At 39.5% G+C, this 19,979-nt stretch overlaps 1 protein-coding gene across 6 annotated transcripts in view; it reads right to left on the bottom strand.

Annotated features, from left to right (window-relative positions):
* Positions 1-19,979, bottom strand: part of TBCD (tubulin folding cofactor D) — a 292,421-nt gene that overhangs the window by 22,019 nt on the left and 250,423 nt on the right. For 5 of the 6 annotated variants that reach the window (XM_038372287.2, XM_043497516.1, XM_038372284.2 and 2 more), the window contains exons 34-37: positions 11,400-11,521; positions 10,134-10,211; positions 3,992-4,081; positions 2,810-2,897 (exon numbers count right to left, since the gene is read on the bottom strand). In XM_038372287.2, coding sequence (XP_038228215.1) covers positions 2,810-2,897; positions 3,992-4,081; positions 10,134-10,211; positions 11,400-11,521 — 378 coding nt within the window. Of the gene's footprint in view, positions 1-2,809; positions 2,898-3,991; positions 4,082-10,133; positions 10,212-11,399; positions 11,522-11,654; positions 11,803-19,979 lie in introns of those variants that run through there. The other variant, XR_006275752.1, reaches the window with a different exon arrangement.

The following is a 19,979-nucleotide window of genomic DNA, read 5'->3' as shown; positions in this document are numbered from 1 at the left end:
GGTCTTTGAGAAAGTGGAGAGATCTATGGCATCACTGAAGAGCTTAGGCCATTCAAAAGGGAGGTTCTCCACAGTACTGTGTACCTCGTTGGGAACTTCAGAGGATTGCAGCCAGGAGACTTGATGCATGACTACAGCAGTTGTCACAGAACATGAAGCTGTGTCCACCATGTTAAAAAAAGCCTGTAGGGAAGCCTTTGTGATCATCTGTCCTTCCATAATGAGAGCTTGAAGTTGCTCCTTCTTCCCTTGATGTGAATGATTAATAAAACGTGAAAAGTTGCTGCAATTTGTAGTGTAATATTTCGCCATCAAGGCCTGATAGTTGGCAACCCTGAGGAGCAGCCAAGAAGATTCAGGGACTTAAGTTCTTTATCAGAGTGTGTTGATCTGAATTAATAGTCTTTTTATTTTACTGACAGCAACAACCACCAAAGAGTTAGGGGAAGGGTGGGAGAATACATACTCCAAACTCTTGGCCTGCACACAGTACTTATCAACCTTTTTGCATATGGGAGGGATGGTTGCTGGTGTCTGCCATACCATGTAGGCTGGTGATAGTAAGGCCTCATTGATATGTAAACCTATCTTACCTTGAGAGGAGCTATGCAATATGTCCACCAAAGAATGCTGAGGTTCATGTACTTCCTCCAAAGGGACCTGTAAAGCTTCTGTACTATGTGTTTCATTAGGTTTTGAAAAGCTCCAAACTAATCCATGAAGGCGGAGGGGCATAACTGCCTCCTATGGAGAGGAGGAGGAGAGTGATGCCATCTTTCTATCCTTTACTCCTGTTTCTTCAGAGGGTCTTCCTGGGGAAAAGGATCCCAAGGTGGCAGTTGATTTTGGCAGGTCCTTAGAGCACCTGTAAAACTGGTCACCATAAGGAGCTCAAGGGTTCCAAAAGGCCAAATGGAGTTGGACATAATGGAAAGGAGTGGGATTTCAGGGATGTTCCTGTCAAGGCTGACAGGACATCTGTCAATTGGTTCCTGGGGATCTTGTCTTCAGGAAATATCTGAAGGGAGGGAGAAAGGCTGGAATGGAATGGGAAGGCAGTGGACTCTTGGGATGGAGACTTCTGAGTCATCTCCCACATCCAGTGGATGAGCTATAGATGCCCATAGTAGGGCTTGTGTCAGCAGAGGGGGCCAACGCAGACTAGCGACCATGTCAGTACACACGGCTAAGTATTTGTATGAAGACACACCAACATTGAAGGGGGCTCTGAAGAGTATGTCAATACTGGCTGGAAGTCCTCTTGGTATCCCTCAACAGAGAGGATTTGGACTCCTCCATAGTCTGGAGATCCTTATGGGAGAAGAACCTGAACAGTACTGATGAGCCTAAAGCCTGGCATAGTTCCTCAGGGTGAAGCACATCTAGAGGTCCTGGAGATGGCAGAGCTGTGCGCGCTTGTTGGCTGTTGCCTTAGGGAGATGGTATTGGAGAAGGAACTGAAGCGGATTTCTTCGAAAGTCCGTGTGTTTGGAGGGCTTTGATCTGGTACCAACAATGATGCCACGTGGGGGCTGCTTGTCGGAAGACTTAATTATGTGGCTTACTTTCTTGGTAGTCCTAGTATCTCAGTACTGGGAGAGGTAGAAGCCTCAACAGAACCCACACAAGGATCTGAAGTCTCCTAACTCCTTTGTCTTAGGATGACTTTTCCCTCTTGAGCTCTCTCTCGGGGGAGGTGGGTCTTTTCCATTTAGAAGGCTTTGAAGAGCCCGAAGTTGCTCATGGTCTGTGCTTAATGAAGCTGGTGCCAAGGAAATTACTGGAGTGCTCTGAGCTGTTGAGGCATATTTATCAAGAAGGAGGAGGGTGTTGGACCCCGCAGATCTCTCAAGGATGCGCCATAAGGAACAGTTTCAATCCATCTTTCCTCAGTATTGTCGATCTGTCCTTGAAGTTGGAGCAGACCTTACACATGGACAGGACATGGGACTCTCCAAGGTAGCAGACACAGCTGGAATGCCCATCACTGAGGGCAAAAAACCGACGGCAGGTCCAGCAGGGCTTGAACCCTGTGGTTTTTTTGGTATAACTCACTAGGAGAGGCTGCAAGGCTGGAGGACCATGAAATAAAAGGGAAAGGGGTAACCCCCTCTCCCCCTGAAGCCTGTGCTATATAATAAAAAAATAAAGAAATACAAAATAGAATAAAATAAAAGAATAAAAAAATCTGTATCAACTAGCAAGCGGAAACTATTATCCTCCATCTTAAACCACAGGTGGTGGAGAAGTAACCGGAGCAGTGGTTGGTCCGCCCTTCCCTATATTCCCTAATACCACAGCACAAGAAGCCATAGGGTGCTGGCACAAATCAAAAGGCACTGCTAACAAAAATCTCTAATCAAAAGCGTAGACAGACAGACAGACACACACACACCCTCACACAGAGCACCAGTAGGGCCAGTAACTCAAGGAAGAATTTATTATCGGTGGCACCCAAATGAAGACTGGAGCCTCATTGGGCTGTACAAACGAACAGCAGCAATTTCTGGATCGTAAATGCTTTGTGGTAAAGACTCAGACAAAGGGGAAAGAATATGGACACAACATACAAGCAAATCAATAAGGAAAGAATTGGCAGGCACTAAGATTTCAGATGAGTAACATCCACAGAAAAACCTACCCAAAAATATATGTTTTTTTAAATATCTGTGAAAAAATGTGAACTCCGTACGTCAAATGTACTTTCAATCCCTTTTCACTTGAAGTAGTATTTAACAACATTATTTCTTGGTAAAAAAGATTATATTCTTTTCTCCAAAAGCCTTATGGCAACACCTCCAATACTTACCACAGGAAATGGATGGCAAAGAAGAAGAAACAGCTGAAATAAAACTTTCTTTCTCATGTCACCTTGAAACTGAATCATGCCACAAAACCTAGAAAAATAACAATGTATAGAGCTTGAGTGGTTTCCTTTCACTAGTTAGTCACAAAGGTACATTTTATTGTTTAGGTTAATAATAAATATGTATAAATAAAATAAAAGTTTTGCTTCCCTCAAAAAGTCTCACTTTATTTTCCAACCACCATGGGAAAGCAAACTAAAGGAAAGTATAGTAAAAATCATTAAGGGTTAGTAAACAATGTCTGGGGTGCCACACAGCTATGCCAAATACAAATATGGTTTTAAAACTACTGACAGGCAGCACCAAAGAATTTGTGTGAAAATCACCACAAAGAGAAAAACTCTCTCACAGGGAAACAAAGACAGTGTAAGCTAATGCATGATTTGGTTAGGAGTAAAGGATAGTTCAGATATGTGGCTTATTGCTCGTTTTAATCTTTCTAGAATACTTTCAAATACTGAAGTAGAAAAAGTGAACTGGTGGTAGACTAAGAGCATTGACACATTGAGTCAAGCATATCCTAGCTGTATCCTGTGCTTTCAGCAGAGTTACAACTAACAGTGTCATACCAGCTTCTACCAAGGAACATCAATTCAGACTAACATCACTGTTTCCAGGGCCATGATCTCACCCACCCACCTACAACGCTGCTGATGCGCCTCAGTCCTGACTTGCAACTTCTCCCTGTTACTCCAGACGTGGTTTTCTCTGGAGCAAAAACATCCAAATTGGTTTTGTGTTCTAGCTCACAAATAGAATTTAGGGTGATTTATTTAATTATGTTTGTTATCTAGCCAGCATTTGAATCAAGCTCTCCAGAAGTAAAAAGCTAATAATTTAACACACCCCTTAGGGCACCAGCAGTTTAATCATTTGGATTGGGGATACCTGGAATCAAATCTTTACTGATTAAGTGTGTTTTAAGAAAAACACGTACAAAGATAAAGATCATGGAAACTTTCAGTTACATTAATTCACGTGTTTTTTCAGATAAATTTCATGCCAAATAGACAAAGGAGAACAATTCTCCAGTCACCTCACCCCACCTCACTGCTCTATGTTCAGAAGTTGAATCTTTCTCCATACCTTAGATTTAAAAAAGGAAGATTTTTATACCAACTCACACTGCAATGCTGGAGCGAAGTTTTTGAATGTCTTTGGATTTCTTGATCTCTTCTTTGCAAAGAGTAAGTAACTTCAGAGAAAACGGATGGCTGAAATTTTTAAAAGTTCATTTTAGTTATTCATTTTAAAAGGCAAACAGAACTCTTTTAGGTTGACATTCTGTTAAAATCTATTTCTAAATGAATATAGTTGTCATGGAGAGTGACAGATAAATAGTTTTCAGAGTAGCAGCCGTGTTAGTCTGTATTCGCAAAAAGAAAATGAGTACTTGTGGCACCTTAGAGACTAACAAATTTATTAGAGCATAAGCTTTCGGAAGTGAGCTGTAGCTCACGAAAGCTTATGCTCTAATAAATTTGTTAGTCTCTAAGGTGCCACAAGTACTCCTTTTCTTTTTTAGATAAATAGTATTATTCATAGAACAAATACAGAACAAACAGCAGTATAGGAAGCTTCCCCAACAATGCTCTGCCAATCTGATTCACCCCTTTCTTGAAGGACCTCCTTTCTAATGGTGAGAATTTACTTCAGCCTCAATGCTTACTCAGTCACTGACCTCTTTATTGACAAAGGAGAAATAAATTCTAATTGTTTTGTGCTGCGATTACTTGTCCACTGGGAGAGTGAACTATAACCAAATTCATTCCACATATGCCACCAAACAATTAGATGCCATGTCTTGTTATTACTACCAACTTGTGTTGGATCAGAAATGGCAAAGGAAGAGAGAAAACATTCTATATCCACATAAAAACCTATTTACGATATGCATTGCTATGTTAACTTGCCCTTAATCATCCCCTGCTGTTTTAAAATTGCTCAAACTTTTTTTTGTATCAAGTGAGGATCAATGCACTTTAAACTATTGTACTGTCATGATCTCTTAGTGATTCCTGGGATTGCAGTTCTCCAAAGCTTTACTGCTAAATGCAGTACAGTTTGACACCATCTTGAAATATATTTAGCAAGTGTGTTTTTTTCCACACACCATATGGGAAACGTGGTTCTCACAGTTCTTTCCCAGATGCTTACACAAACAGTGTAGTTTAATATGCTGTTTGTTCATATTTCATAGGCTCTTAGAATATAGCCTTATATTTGCACATAACTTGTTTAATCTTCTGCTCAATACTGTTAGACATCTGATAAAAAACAGCAGAATAATGTGCTGTGTCATAAATGTAGCATGAAACCATTTCATATTTGTTTAGTAAAAAACAACACTGGCAAAGAAATACTTTTGTTTTATTCCTAGATTGTGCATTTAGGAAACCTCCACTGTACTATGTATGAAAAGCATAAAGCAAAATCCAGACATTTATCTCAGTTATGTTGAGTTAAACTGTGGATCTAAAAATAAGATTAAGGTGTACAATATAATTTAACATATCTATTTTGCAACAATACAAAAGTGATAGCAATGATAAGTTATAATTTTTATACAATAGGCTTCAGTGTGCTTTACATTATTTTAAAAGGTAATTTCAGCAAAAGTACTGGTGTAGTTATGTTGAATTGGCTAAGATCTCTAACTCAGAGGCATGCAGTGGCAAGTTCTGTGCTACCACCACAGCCACATTTTGCATCAGCTCTGCTCCAACCCTGCAAAGAGAGTGAGAGTGGTGAGAAGTGTGCATGTGTGAGACATTTGAGGGGAATGGTGTACATGCATGCATGAATTTGAGAGTTCATGTGTATCCATGTCCAAGGGTGTATGTTTAGGCAGGCAGATAGGAAGGTAGGTAGGTGTGTGTATTAATCCCCAGCTACATGTGTATGGCAGTATGCATGGGGTGAACTGTGTGCGTCGTTGAATAATAAAGGCTGGGAGTCTTTTCCTGGGCTGGCAAATTACACAAGGCTATTTTCCAGACTGGCTACAAGATTACAGGAGTTTAACTACAAAAAGAAAAGGAGTACTTGTGGTACCTTAGAGACTAACAAATTTATTAGAGCATAAGCTTTCGTGAGCTACAGCTCACTTCATCGGATGCATTTGCATCCGATGAAGTGAGCTGTAGCTCACGAAAGCTTATGCTCTAATAAATTTGTTAGTCTCTAAGGTGCCACAAGTACTCCTTTTCTTTTTGCGAATACAGACTAACACGGCTGCTACTCTGAAACCTGTCATTATGCAAGGAGTTTAACTACAGTATCTGCAGTGTGTGCTTGCCTTTCAGCACAGGATAACAGCAATATGGTGAATTAGGCGAGATTTTAAACTGTTTCAACAATATAGACCTTGCTGAAAAGCACAGCAACAAAGAGGCCAATTGGAACAGAGCATCTGGAAAAAATTTAGTTCATGTAACCTTATGTGCAGCATTTGGTGTTTAAAACAGACCCACTTTCCTTTCTGTCATCTGCCAATTTCACATTTGTAATAACTAAACCTAACCTATGTGTGATCTCAGATGACTCAAATAGCTTGGCCTCTTTAAAGGAAATTGAGAAAATTCCTTCTTCTGTGTGGGCATGGTTCCAGCAGAAACAGAATCAGTATCTGGGGAAAAGAGATCAGTCTGAAGTCTTTACATTATGTAAATTGGGCACACGTGTTCCTGCAAAAAGAATTTTTGTTTTAAGGTGAGCTGCATTTCAATTAGATCAGTCATGACATTACTTGGGGTGGTCTTGAAATCAGAGGAGAGCCATGCTGTGCCCTTTTCAGCTTAGCTCTATTAAGGAATGGAATTACCACTACTTAAAGGAATCGCCGGTAGTATTAAAATCTAAAAGCCACATCAGTAATGACACATGCCATCTTATGGCACTTTATAAAACCTTCTGCAAATTGTTATATTGGCAGTTTTAGAAATGAGAGGCCCTAATAGCTGAACATATACAGACAGTACTTATGTGATGTTGCCAAGTGCACACTATACCAATAGAATGATGATTTAGAGACTATTCTGTTCAAACTTTGTAGGTACTGTATGCTAGAATATGTCTAAGTATTTATAGCTCCAGGAATTAGATATTTCTTCAATGGAACTACTCCTGAGGATAAGAGATTCACAATCTGGGCCTGTAGTATTAGAGCCCAGTCCTGCAAGATGCCAAATGCCCCCATCTCCCACTATCATCAATCACTAAGCATCTTGCAGGATCAGCCTCCAGCAAGCATTCTGGAAACCCTGCCACACAGGGCCTAGATTATAATGTACTTTAAAACCACTGTTCAAATCTGCTAGCCTAGGCCTCTGCCACCATTCTTGACCAACTAACGGTCAGCCAGAATTACATTATTCTTTAAAATGAAGAGGAATGGTGAAGAGGCCATATGGGTGAATATGAATTCCATACAAATTCACAACTGTATTAGGTTAAAATTCAGAGTTTTATGCAACAGTGTGTGTCTGCAGAGAGGAACCATTACACTTCAATGGAAAAGTACTGCAGCTATTAGTGAGGAAAAAAGGAGACTAGATGGTGAATGAGAAATGGCAAACAGACTTTTCACCTCAATAGCACAGATTCAAACCTGGCCAAGGGCAACAGCGAATGAAAGTTGTTACTGGCAGCCATTTGGTCACCTAGGAAAAGAGTTAGTTTATGCCATTTCCTATTAAGCAGGTGTCCATTCTGTAACTGGCCTCCTTGTTGGCAGCCTCAGCAGAGGTGCAAAGGACTGAATGGATTATGAAGATTCAGCTCCGCTCTCAACCTTATAGGTTATCAGTCTAGTCAGGGTTGAAGCACACTGGCAGGACAGTTCTGGGGAAACTGTCAAGTGATGTATTAGTCCAGTATATACTAAAGAAACCTAGCACTGTCAGCCCAGCACATTTCATGAGCACTAAAAGTCAGTTAGACAGAGCTATGAGAATGCTTTCTGCTGTCTTTTCCAAACCCAGCTTTAGGGGGGCATCTTGTGAATAGGCAAGAACCAGCACTCCAATCTGTGTTCCTGTGAAGCAAGAATGACATCCAGTGGCAATTCAGGCTTATGCAAAGTATTTATGTCCCAAGGGATATCAAACCATTAATCCAATAGCTATAACTTAAATATAGAATTCAGCAACAATTTGGATATTATTTGCCTGCTCTGGACAGCTAATATTTTTTGCAACTGCTGTTGGAAAAAAGGTGGTCTGATATAGTGTACACAAACCTCTTTTTTACTGTAACACAATAGAAATTTGCATTTGCAAATACTCATGTTTTATAACGAATTTAACAATAGTCAGCTGAAGGCTAAGCAGTCATTGGCATCATAATCATAGGTGTTGGAGCATCTAAATCTAAGAGGATCTTACCAAGATGTAGTTGCCCAGATTAAGAAAAAACCCCAACAAATAATTTTATAGGCTGATGTTCCATGTTCCAGGTTTTTGAGCAAGAGTTGCATACTCTATAGATCAAATGTAATGTACTGTATAACAGGACTTTTTCAGGTTTAAAAAAAAAAAAAATCAACCAGCACTATAATTCTTAGTCGATGTTTTGTGGAACACATATATTGACATTAAAAATGAAACAAAGCATTCACCTCCTAACCCCCAGCGCTTTTTATATACATTCTAGCTCTAAAATTGTATGTTGTATGTTATAGGGCAGTGTGTCTGCAATTCAGTCCGACTCATTCTGCATTGTATTTTTGCATCCTTTTTGGCACATTTCTTTGACTGAGGGGGCATACAAGTGGTTCTGCTCGAGGAATCCTCTCCAGCAGTCACACACTCCCATATTCTTTCATCAAAAAGCAGCGACTTCCTACACTGCAGTGCAGCAGGCATCGGTGAGCCAGGACCAGTATTTAACCATCTTTTAACCATCCCAGAAAGATTTTCCCAGAACAAACTATAAGTACTGCAAACATAGGGCAGCACTCTGGAGCTCTTTCCAGCTAGCTTAGGGTTTTCTACAGTACCCTCTAAGCTCTTCCCAGATAAATTAGATCTGTATTGCAAGATTCCTAAGTGAACTTCTTGGGGTCTTAATCCTCTAAATAAGGAAGGGAGAGAAATTCATCATATTAATTTATGGTTTTATTTTGCCTGAGGGTGGTGATGGTTTATTAATTCTTAACATTCCAATTTCTACCATTTAGAAATATGTTACTAGTTTAAGAAATATACCCTATACATATAATTGGAAATATTCGTATAATTAGTTAAAACTTTCAGACCAGGAGAAACTTTTGAAGTGCATCCACTGTGAGTTATTTTAACATTAAAATAAAGAGAAACTTCTTAAAATAGATGCCAAATCCAGTATAAAATTGCATATAATGCCTTGAATGCTCTACAGCTCTGCCAGGTATCTGCAGATGTGCAGACATACTACTTGTCAGACTTCAAATGGAATGCTTATTCACATTTATTCAGTCCCAAGATATTACTTTCCAGAATATTTAAATTGACTGGAAACTTTGGGCCTTGCACCTGCAACTCACAGAACAATGAATTTTTAAAAATGATAGGCCAGCAGAGGCATTTTGCCTCAGCATGTCACACTGGGAAATACTGCCAGTGAAATATACATGGCATGGTGAACAATATATTTATTCCCAATAATATGTACAGCTAGTTATGGCTGTACAGCAATTCTCAGCAATTGTATGAATCTGTCACTGCCACACCTCCTCCAGATGAAAATATGCAGATTGAATCTAGTTCATTTGCTGGTCATAAAACAGTGATAAAGAGAGCTAAAATGGGTTAAAGGGATATTGCCAAGGCTCTTAGGCCCAGTATTTGACCCTTCTTGATAGTCGCTCAATGGATTATTGCAACTTCAGGGAAATTTAAACAAAATGATTAAGTTGCCTAATATACAGTGTAGCATGCACCTCAGTCTAAGGCAGCTGTTCATTGGCACTACCACTATATGTACATGAGTTTGTTGCAAGATTTAAAAAAGCACATAGCATATTGTGAAACCAAAAGTACCCCAGCAATTATAATTATCAGGGTTTTTGATGCATTTTTCAACAGAAGAAAAGATCTTCTGAGAAAGGACCACTGTCAAGGTACAGATGATCAGATTTTGGTTTTAAGAACATTGACATTCAACTGGTGTTAACACTCTCACTAGTAACACAAACACAAACATGTAAATTAGCCACAGCAGCAGCTATCCCCTTCAGCGTCCTCTGATATAAAACAACAATTTCAAAGCAGAATAATTAGCACTTACTTCTCTTCAGTGGCGAAGATATCAAAGCAACCATTGGCCAGCATTTGATCTAGCATCTTCAGCAAGGGTACAGACACCCTAATGTAAAAAAAAAAAAAAAAAAAAAAAAAAAAAGTACACACTGTAAAGACATTTCTTGGCACAGATTTCATTTATACTCTCTCCCCCACCCCGCTTCCTATAAAAATACCTCCCATCTACATACATCTATTTAAATTAGAATTCCACTCCACCCTAGGGGAAGGTTGCTAGGTAACTTCTGTGAGTTTGCTAAATCATTCTAGTTGGCTGAGACGGCTGCATTCTGTTGCAGTCAAAGGGAAGAGGCAGGTCAACAGCTAGTGTGGGTGTAAGTCTGTAGGGGCCTGGAAACACAACTAAAACCTGTACAATAATTTTTATGAATCTGAACAATGTACTTCACTGAGTTTATTAAAAGTTGCAAAAACTTTTCATTTAGCCTAGTTATTGAATGGATTAGAGCACATGTCATGGCAGCCAAAACAGCTACACGTGTATTCTCAGCTATCACTGCTGAGTTAACTCCAAAAGTGAGACTGAAAATTCTGCTAAATTTCATGAACAGAAAAAATTCCCCAGGAAAATAAACTAACTTGTTTGGTAAGTGGGGTTTAGGAGAATAAATCTTGCTATGTAAAAAATATGATCTTTCAACTGGCCTGTTTTATGTTACAGTTACAACCTGCATATTCCTAAACAAACCCTTCCTAAATAAATATATGGTGGATTGCACTACAAATTGCACATATATTTTATCACATCAATATCAGCTCCATCGGGCATGGTGGCGCGCGCCTATAATCCCAGCTACTTGGGAGGCTGAGGCTGGTGGATCACTCAGGGGTTCTGGGCTGCGGTGTGCTATGCTGATCGGATGTCCGGTGACACTGACAGCCCGGCCAGCAGGTGGCTGAAAGGCTGGCTAAAACAACACGCCTGATGTGTTGTGATCAGCGCTGTCTCTGTAAGGGGTTACGGACCGATCCATCAAGGTGAATATCAGCTCCCCGAAATACTGCATTACAGCTTATCACAATACATTTAGTATCGCAATAAGGTAAATGTTTCCTTCTTTACTACACCAGACCATAACTATCTTTTCTGGGGGGTTTGTTGAAGGTATTTTCTTTCTTCCCCAATATCTTAAAACATTTACATGGTACAACTTTAGACAACTGTTCATACTTTGAAAGATCTGCTCAGTGCACATTGTTTCAACTAACTCCTTTATGAGAGAGAGATTACCTGTCATTCAGCAGGTTATCCTCAAAGACCTGTAGCAATGTCTCACAAAAGTTATTCATGGTGCCTAGATCGTTTTGGATTTTCTTCATATAGTCAAACAAGCTTTGTGCAGAGTACCTGACCTATAAAAGAGAAATATTTCAAGTGAAGCAGTGTGCAAAACACACCTGGCTGAAATAAATTAAAAAGATTTAAACATCCATGAACTGGCCATGAATATGTTCATCCCTGACTATGTGAGCTGCACATTTTTACCATGATTAAATACTCCTTTACATCATATCCAAGAGTGATTGAGTGTACAAATTCACTGCCAGGATTTGACAGGAAGACAGCTATTTCACTTTCCATTTAAACAATATTGTTTTTTCAAGTTAAAGTTTTGCCACTGTAGTAGCTTGAACTAAAAGGGAAAAAAAGATTCAGTGAAGGATTCACATGTAGACTAAAATAACCTAGAAAACCCATTATTGTGCTTCTATACTTCAAACTTGTGCACAGCCCTTGTGCACTGCTAACCTGCACAGAAATCAATGGCAGATATGCGTGTGCATTGGAGCATCAGGACTATAGTGTTTTAAACATTTATCAGACAGAATTAGTTTTCAAATACCTCAACCAATATGAAAATAACACTTTTCTATAATGTATTTTAATAAGTTTTAACAGTAGTATACAACACATTATAAATAGCATACTACAGTTCCCCCAAACTAGCAGTAGTTGGACTACCTACATATAGATGTCATTCAAATAAGTACATAATTACTGAGGTATGCTGAATTTCAAAACCCATAATCAAATTTTGATGGCGCCTAGGTGTAGATATTTGTAAAAGCCAATTGTCCTCAAAGAAAATTTAAGCTGAATTGAGTAAATATTGTACTTTCATACATAAAAGTAATTTAAAGGAGTTTCTTCACATGCTGAAATTATGCTGCATATTTACATTTAAGGTCTTCACAGTATATAAAAAGATGTAAAGTACAAGACATTTACTGAAAAATTCAATACCTGATGAATTATTATATACTATATTATAAAAAAAATATTTCCATTGGTTTTTTGCAAAGGAAAGAAATGTTACACAACTGCAAAAAGTTCCCCTTTCTTTGAGTAAAATAAAATTTTAATAAATCAAGCATTTTCCCTATCCAAATATTGCAGAGGGTTGACGTGAAGAAATCTGTAAAGTCTCATGGAAATATTTCAGAAAGCATGTGTCTAACATACATTTTTTTGCCACATTCCTAATTTATATTTCATACTGACTAATTTCCAGCTGTCTCAGATTACCACCATAATTTTGAAGAGAGCCAAGTCCCCAGGTGTTTTTCCCTGAAAGTCTCAAAAAATTAACAATGCAGTTCCACAGAAATGTCATTAAAAGACAACAGTGAGCAGAATCAATATAAGCATGTGGAAGAAGCTAACAAAACAGAGAAATGCATGGAATAGGACTCCACAGAAATGGGGGAGGGCAGATTATGAAATCCACATGAACAACACATTTCAAAGGTTTACAGTTACTATAGGACAGGGGTTCTCAAACTGGGGGTCGGGACCCCTCGGGGATCACAAGATTATTACATGGGGGAGGGTCGCGAGCTGTCAACCTCCACCCCAAACACCACTTTGCCTCCAGCATTTATAAATGGTGTTAAATATATTAAAAAGTGTTTTTAATGTATAAGGGGGGGGTTGCACTCAGAGGCTTGCTATGTGAAAGGTGTCACCAATACAGAAGTTTGAGAACCACTGCTATAGGATAAGTACCATTCATTCTTCGACAGGTTTCAGAGTAGCAGCCGTGTTAGTCTGTATCCGCAAAAAGACCAGGAGTACTTGTGGCACCTTAGAGACTAACAAATTTATTTGAGCATAAGCTTTCATGGGCTACAGCCCACTTCATCGGATGCATAGAATGGAACATATAGTAAGAAGATATATATAGATATACAGATATATAGATACACACACTGTGATGGGGCAAGGCCAGATGGCTATAGAAAAGTAGTGAGAGATAGATATATTAGCTCCAGGCTAAACAAATCCCTGGCACCAGGTTAAGTGAAATGGAAGCTGCTCCAGGTCAATTAAGACACCTGGGGCCAATTAAGAACTTTCCAGAAGGCAGGGAGAAGGCTAGGTTGATTGGGACACCTGAAGCCAATCAGGGGCTGGCTGAAACTAGTTAACAGTCAGGTGGGTGTGCATGTCAGGAGCTGTGGGAGGAAGTTGCGCGGTTGGAGAGGCTGAGTAGTACACACTATATCAGGCACAAGGAAGGAGGCCCTGAGGTAAGGGTGAAGTGGAGTTTGAGGAAGTGAGGGCTGCTGTGGGGGAAGTAGCCCAGGGAATTGTACATGTCATGTTTCTAAAAGGTCAGCTACCATAGCTGAAACTATTAGGGTTCCTGGACCGGAGCCCAGAGTAGAGAATGGGCCCAGGCTTCCCCCCCACACACACACTTTTGCCCCGTTTAATCACTGAGACTGGGAGACAACAGAGACTGTGCAAGGAAGGATAACTTCTCCTCACCTCCCTCGCTGGCTTAATGATGAAAATGGCTCAGTAGACTGTGACCCTTGTCTCTAGAGAAAGAAGGGTTACATGGAGGGTCACAGTGAGCCTCTGAGGCTAGTGAAATCCGCCAGGAAACGCGGGACCCATGGAGGCAAGGACAGAGCTTTGTCACAATACACATACAGAGAACTTCCACAACTTCCACCTTCTCTGTAAGTAAATATACATCTTCTTACTATATGTTCCATTCTGTGCACTTGATGAAGTGGGCTGTAACTCACAAAAGCTTATGCTGTAATAAATTTGTTAGTCTCTAAGGTGCCACAAGTCCTCCTGTTCTTTCTTCTTTGAGTAATTGTTCTCATAGATTCCATTCTTGGTAACTAACAAGCAGTAAAGGGTTTGCTTGGAGATGGGTAGGAGGAGTCCCCTTTAAACAATGAAAAGAAAACTGGGAAGTGATGGTTCACATGGAACTCAGACCAGAGACAACGCTGGGCAGAAATTTGGGATGAGGCCTGAGAGTGACTCTGTCCCTTATGAAACTGTACAAGAGAGACTCACCACGAGAGCCTGAGTCTCCCCTATCCTTCAAGCTGATGTAATGGCTACTAAAAAGACTGTCTTCATCAAAAGTGATAAAGGGAACAGGATACACATACATACCAAAAGAATCTAAAAATAAATGAGCATTTTACAGTTTTATCAGAGTTGCTCCAAGTTACAATTTTCATATCACTGATATACATACATTTCATTGTACAGATAAAGACCTATTCACAGAGTCAGAACGTTCCTGCACATGTGCAGGAAGAAGATGAAATGTACATTAGGGTATGTTATGCTCAATAAATAGCACTGTTCCTGGCTCATTTCAAATCCTGACATATTTACTATACTTAAGTGGCAGCAGGGTGTATTCCTTAGAACTAAAAAATAATAAGTCTAGTAGTTAGCACAAGTGAGCCCATGTCTGAATGGTTCTGCTCACAATACTTCTTTTAATACTCCCAATCTTCAAAGGCAAATAACCCTTCTGAAGTTCTATGTCAGTGACATTTAATGTAAAGTAATAAACAATTCACAATACTTTCTTTTAAAAGGAGTCTGAAATCAGTCTCAAATGTATTCTGCTTGATAACAAAACTTGCAAATTCAGAATATAAACCCATGGACCCACTCCTGCAAACTTTTCTAAACCAGTGGACTACTTGCCAGTGTAAAGGATTCTCTTCTGATTATGGGTTGCAGTGTCAGGCAGCATAACTGGATATTGTAGAACCACATTTATTTTCTCAAATTTCAAACCATCTAAATATGTCCTTGCATTTTAATTTAGGAAGGCAACTAAGACAAAACCGTTCAAAGAAGCAGCAGTTTTTCCAAAGCAGCACAAGAAGTCACTACAGTGTTTGGCAAGCTCCGAGTCTATTTCAGAACTTTACTTTTGAGAAAGATTAATGCTCAAACATGATAGATTCTGTGCAGAACACTTACATAAATCTGGTGTAGTTACAATTTTTATGTTTTGTCATTTGACTCATTAACTCACTTAATTGCTAGACAGATCCGGCAATGGCAGGCATAAATCTTATTGCTGTACTTCAGCACAGCTCTGTAGAATTGTTTTGTGACCAGGCAAAAACCTGCAGCGCTCCAATGAGACTGTCTTACAAAATAGTATCTTCTTGAAGATATCATGTCTTTACTTATTAAACATCTATAACATTTCACACTGTATTTGTTTTATTTGTACTGAACAAATCCTAGGAGGACATTCTGTGATTTAGTGTAGACTGATATAATACAATATAGTAATTACGTAACATCATCATGCAATTTGTCTCAGAAGCATTGATCGTGCAACATGCTTGAAATTACAGTTTGAATCTTCTAATAGTATAACTGGCTTATGATAATGCATAGTTCTTATGGCTATGTAACAGAAAACTTCCTGACGTATGGGATCTTGAGAACATCAGGAAGTTTTCTGTTACGTAGCCATAAGAACTATGCATTATCATAAGCCAGTTATACTATTAGAAGATTCTTTTATAAAAAATATCCTTTGAACCAAAGGAATGCTGCAGAATGCCAAAACTCAAACCCCAAATGACAACTACTTTTTCAGATTACTTGAAATACTTGGACTAAAATTATTTCAAAAGAAAACATCTGCTATCAAAATGCTTCTGAGTGAGACATATTCCACACAGTTCCTCTAAGCCGTCTTCTTTACTTTTCAAAAAATGAAACTGTCTGCTCTATATGACGAATGTTACATACTAATGCCGTATTTTGTTGTGCTCGTTTCTGCTACTGAGAGAGAACAAACTTTTTTCGGTCTTATTTTACTTACATGTGATAGAGAAACTCCCTTTTGGAAACCAAGTAAAAATACCAAAAGTCTCAAAACATCCCCATCTTCACTCTCTATAAAGCACACATAAGAAACAGAGTACCAATTTCCTTTCCCATCAGGATTCTCCTCAACTTGTGCTCACAAATAATTGATGGAAGTTAAGTGAAGTTTTGCTACCCCTACCTACATATGAACCCAGCATGCGCGCGCGCGCGCGCACACACACACACACACACACACACACACACACACTGTGTGTGTGTGTGTGTGTGTGTGTGTGTGTGTGTGTCTCTCTCTCTCTCTCTCTCTCTCTCTCGGGAGGAGCCATTTGAGTTAGTGGGAGAAATTCGTTGTCTACCTGTTTACTCTTGAGAACAGAGAAGCACCAGTCCAGGTGAATGGCTGCTTCAGAAGCACCCCTGCCAATGACTTTGCTGTACTAGAATACAAAAGCACCAAGAAGAGCCAAACAGGTGGCTTCTAAAGAGCTGCCGCCTTCTCTCTTCTCTCCTAACTAGGGCGGAAGCTAGAAAGTAGCACACTCCCGTAGTTACCAACCACGCTTTTACTGAGAAGACAGGATTACAGTAGTTTCCTCAACCTCACCCCACTACTCTTCTCATCTCCCTGCTGCTTTGCTCATTGCCCCATCTCCTCCACATCACAGAGAGGTTATTTAGACACAGGAGGTAGGAGCTTCTTGGACCTCTCCTTTGCTTAGTTTTTTCACCTCTGGAGCTACAGGCAGAGTAGCATAAGTAGTTACATGGAACTAATATGCCCTCCTCGAGTGGTCTCACCCCAGAGACCTACCCCACAGGTTGGAAATCACTACCTTAATAAGAAATCTTAAACTTTGTGTAAAGAACTCATGGATGAGCTGAGCCTACCTGTGGATATTTTTCATTGTCAAATATAGCTTACTGATAAATTAAGGACAGGTTTCAGAGTAGCAGCCGTGTTAGTCTGTATTCGCAAAAAGAAAAGGAGTACTTGTGGCACCTTAGTCTCTAAGGTGCCACAAGTACTCCTTTTCTTTTTGATAAATTAAGCATGTTCTTATCCTTTCAAATATGGCATTCTGAAGCCAGAACCCCCTCATTAGAAATGTGACTTTCATTCACAGCATACTAAAGTTATTACACTTGGACCCTTTAAACATAGGGAAAAGTGGAACATGCAACATTACACAGGCTGAATATTTAATAGCTCTGATGATGAGCTGTGCACTTGTTTGAACGTTTTATAGCAGGAGTTTCATGATTCTACCAGGAACTGTATTTATAGCAACAATTTATGGGAAGACTGAAGTCTCCTCTATACAGTGTATATGCTGAATTAACTAAATTTTCACTGACTGATCTCTCATCTCAAAAACATCTCATGGACTAAAACTTCAAGCACATACAAGTTATTTAGGCACAACTTGCAGTCACAAAGAAGTTTGAGAACCACACAACTGCAAAAGAAACACACCAAGACTGAACACACAGTTATTCATTCTACACATAGAAAAAAGTTAGCCCCATAATTGCAATAAAGGATTCCTGAAATTGAAAAATATTTAAAACTGTTTCACATAACTGAAATAATAAGGTATTGACCCTATATAATCTTAGATTGGGTCAAGGGTAATAATCTTATGTAGGATCCAAAGCTAAATATTGACTTTCTTTTGCATTTAAAAGAAACACTATGACACAGTGGAGAAGATTAATTCTGTAAATTTAGTAATAGGAGGGAAGGGGAAAGCCTTCCGAGTACATTTCTCTAGAGGTTTTTTTTTATCAGTTCCATAAAGCATACATGAAGGCTAAATAGATTATTTTTGCCTATTTTTAAACATTGGCTGGACCTTTAAGTATTCAAGATGCAAAGTATTTTGAACTACGTGTATATCGTCTTTGTATCTACAAACAAGACCATGCTTATATCTTATTCTTTGAAATACATCCTGAATTGAAAAAACTGTTCCATTTCAATCCTGGATAGTGACCTGATAAGTAGGACAAATTAAAGTATTTGCTGCTGCTGCAATTGCTGCTGTTCAACTGCAATGTAAGTAAACATTACACAGTGTTAACACATGCACAGCATCACTCTGCTTTAAACCAGGCTAATTACTTTGACGTTTTTAGAATCATTTAAGGCAAATTACATATGGTTGTAAATCATGTTTTTTTCTGAAGTTTGACAGAGCCAGAAGAGTACCCAGAAGTTACCTACTACAGGACAGACCCAACAAAGAAAATAACAGAACGCCACTAGCCATCACCTTCAGCCCCCAACTAAAACCTCTCCAACAAATCAAGGACCTCCAACCTATCCTGAAGGATGATCCATCATTCTCACAGATCTTGGGAGAGAGGCCAGTCCTTGCTTACAGACAGCCCCCCAACCTGAAGCAAATACTCACCAGCAACCACACACCACACAACAGAACCACTAACCCAGGAACTTATCCTTGCAACAAAGCCCGTTGCCAACTGTGTCCACATATCTATTCAGAGGACACCGTCATAGGGCCTAATCACATCAGCCACACTATCAGAGGCTCCTTCACCTGCACATCTACCAATGTGATATATGCCATCATGTGCCAGCAATGCCCCTCTGCCATGTACATTGGCCAAACCGGACAGTCTCTATGTAAAAGAATAAATCACCACAAATCAGACATCAAGAATTATAACATTCAAAAACCACTCAGAGAACACTTCAATCTCTTTGGTCACTCGATTACAGACCTAAAAGTTGCAATTCTTCAACAAAAAACTTCAAAAACAGACTCCAAGGAGAGACTGCTGAATTGAAATTAATTTGCAAACTGGATACAATTAACTTAGGCTTGAATAAAGACTGGGAGTGGAGGTCTCATTACACAAAGTAAAACTATTTCCCCATGTTTATTCCCCCCCACACACCCACCCTGCTGTTCCTCAGATGTTCTTGTCAACTGCTGGAAATGGCCCACCTGGATTATCACTAAAAAAGTCCCCCCCCCCCGCTCTCCTGCTGGTAATAGCTCACCTTACCTGATCACTCTCGTTACTGTATCTGGTAACACCCATCATTTCATGTTCTCTATGTATATAAATCTCCCCACTGTATTTTCCACTGAATGCATCCGATGAAGTGAGCTGTAGCTCACGAAAGCTTATGCTCAAATAAATTTGTTACTCTCTAAGGTGCCACAAGTCCTCCTCTTGTTTTTGCGGATACAAAACTAACATGGCTGCTACTCTGAAACCTGTTTTTCTGAAGTGTTACCTTCCCTAAGCATTTTCATCTGACTAACCAAAAAGGCCCGTGGATTCCATATTATAACAGGGTTCAATTTAAAAAAAAAACCAAAAACACTTCCCATAGGATCAAAATTTACTATCAAGGTCCTCCAGTCTCACAAAACTTTCTCCTACCTCTCAGTTTTTCCTAGTTTGCTTTACACCCAAACTCAAGAAGAAACCCAAGTTATTTCTTTTCCTCTTCCCCTTGTCATCCCAGAACTTCAGCCTTCTTGGTAATATGCCATTCTACCTAGAAAGCCCTCTCTGTCTTATTACCTGCTCCCTGTCAAACCTATCCACTGCTGAGCAACACCTCTTAATGTGGCTGTCTGGTCTTTGTAGCAACAGCGCTAGGGAGACTCAGGCTCAGCTCCTCTCCCCTCAATCTCTAAAGCTAATGCAAGC

This window comes from Dermochelys coriacea, chromosome 14 (assembly GCF_009764565.3).
Source record: "Dermochelys coriacea isolate rDerCor1 chromosome 14, rDerCor1.pri.v4, whole genome shotgun sequence".
Taxonomy (NCBI): domain Eukaryota; kingdom Metazoa; phylum Chordata; order Testudines; family Dermochelyidae; genus Dermochelys; species Dermochelys coriacea.
This window is presented reverse-complemented; position numbering and strand designations above follow the sequence as displayed.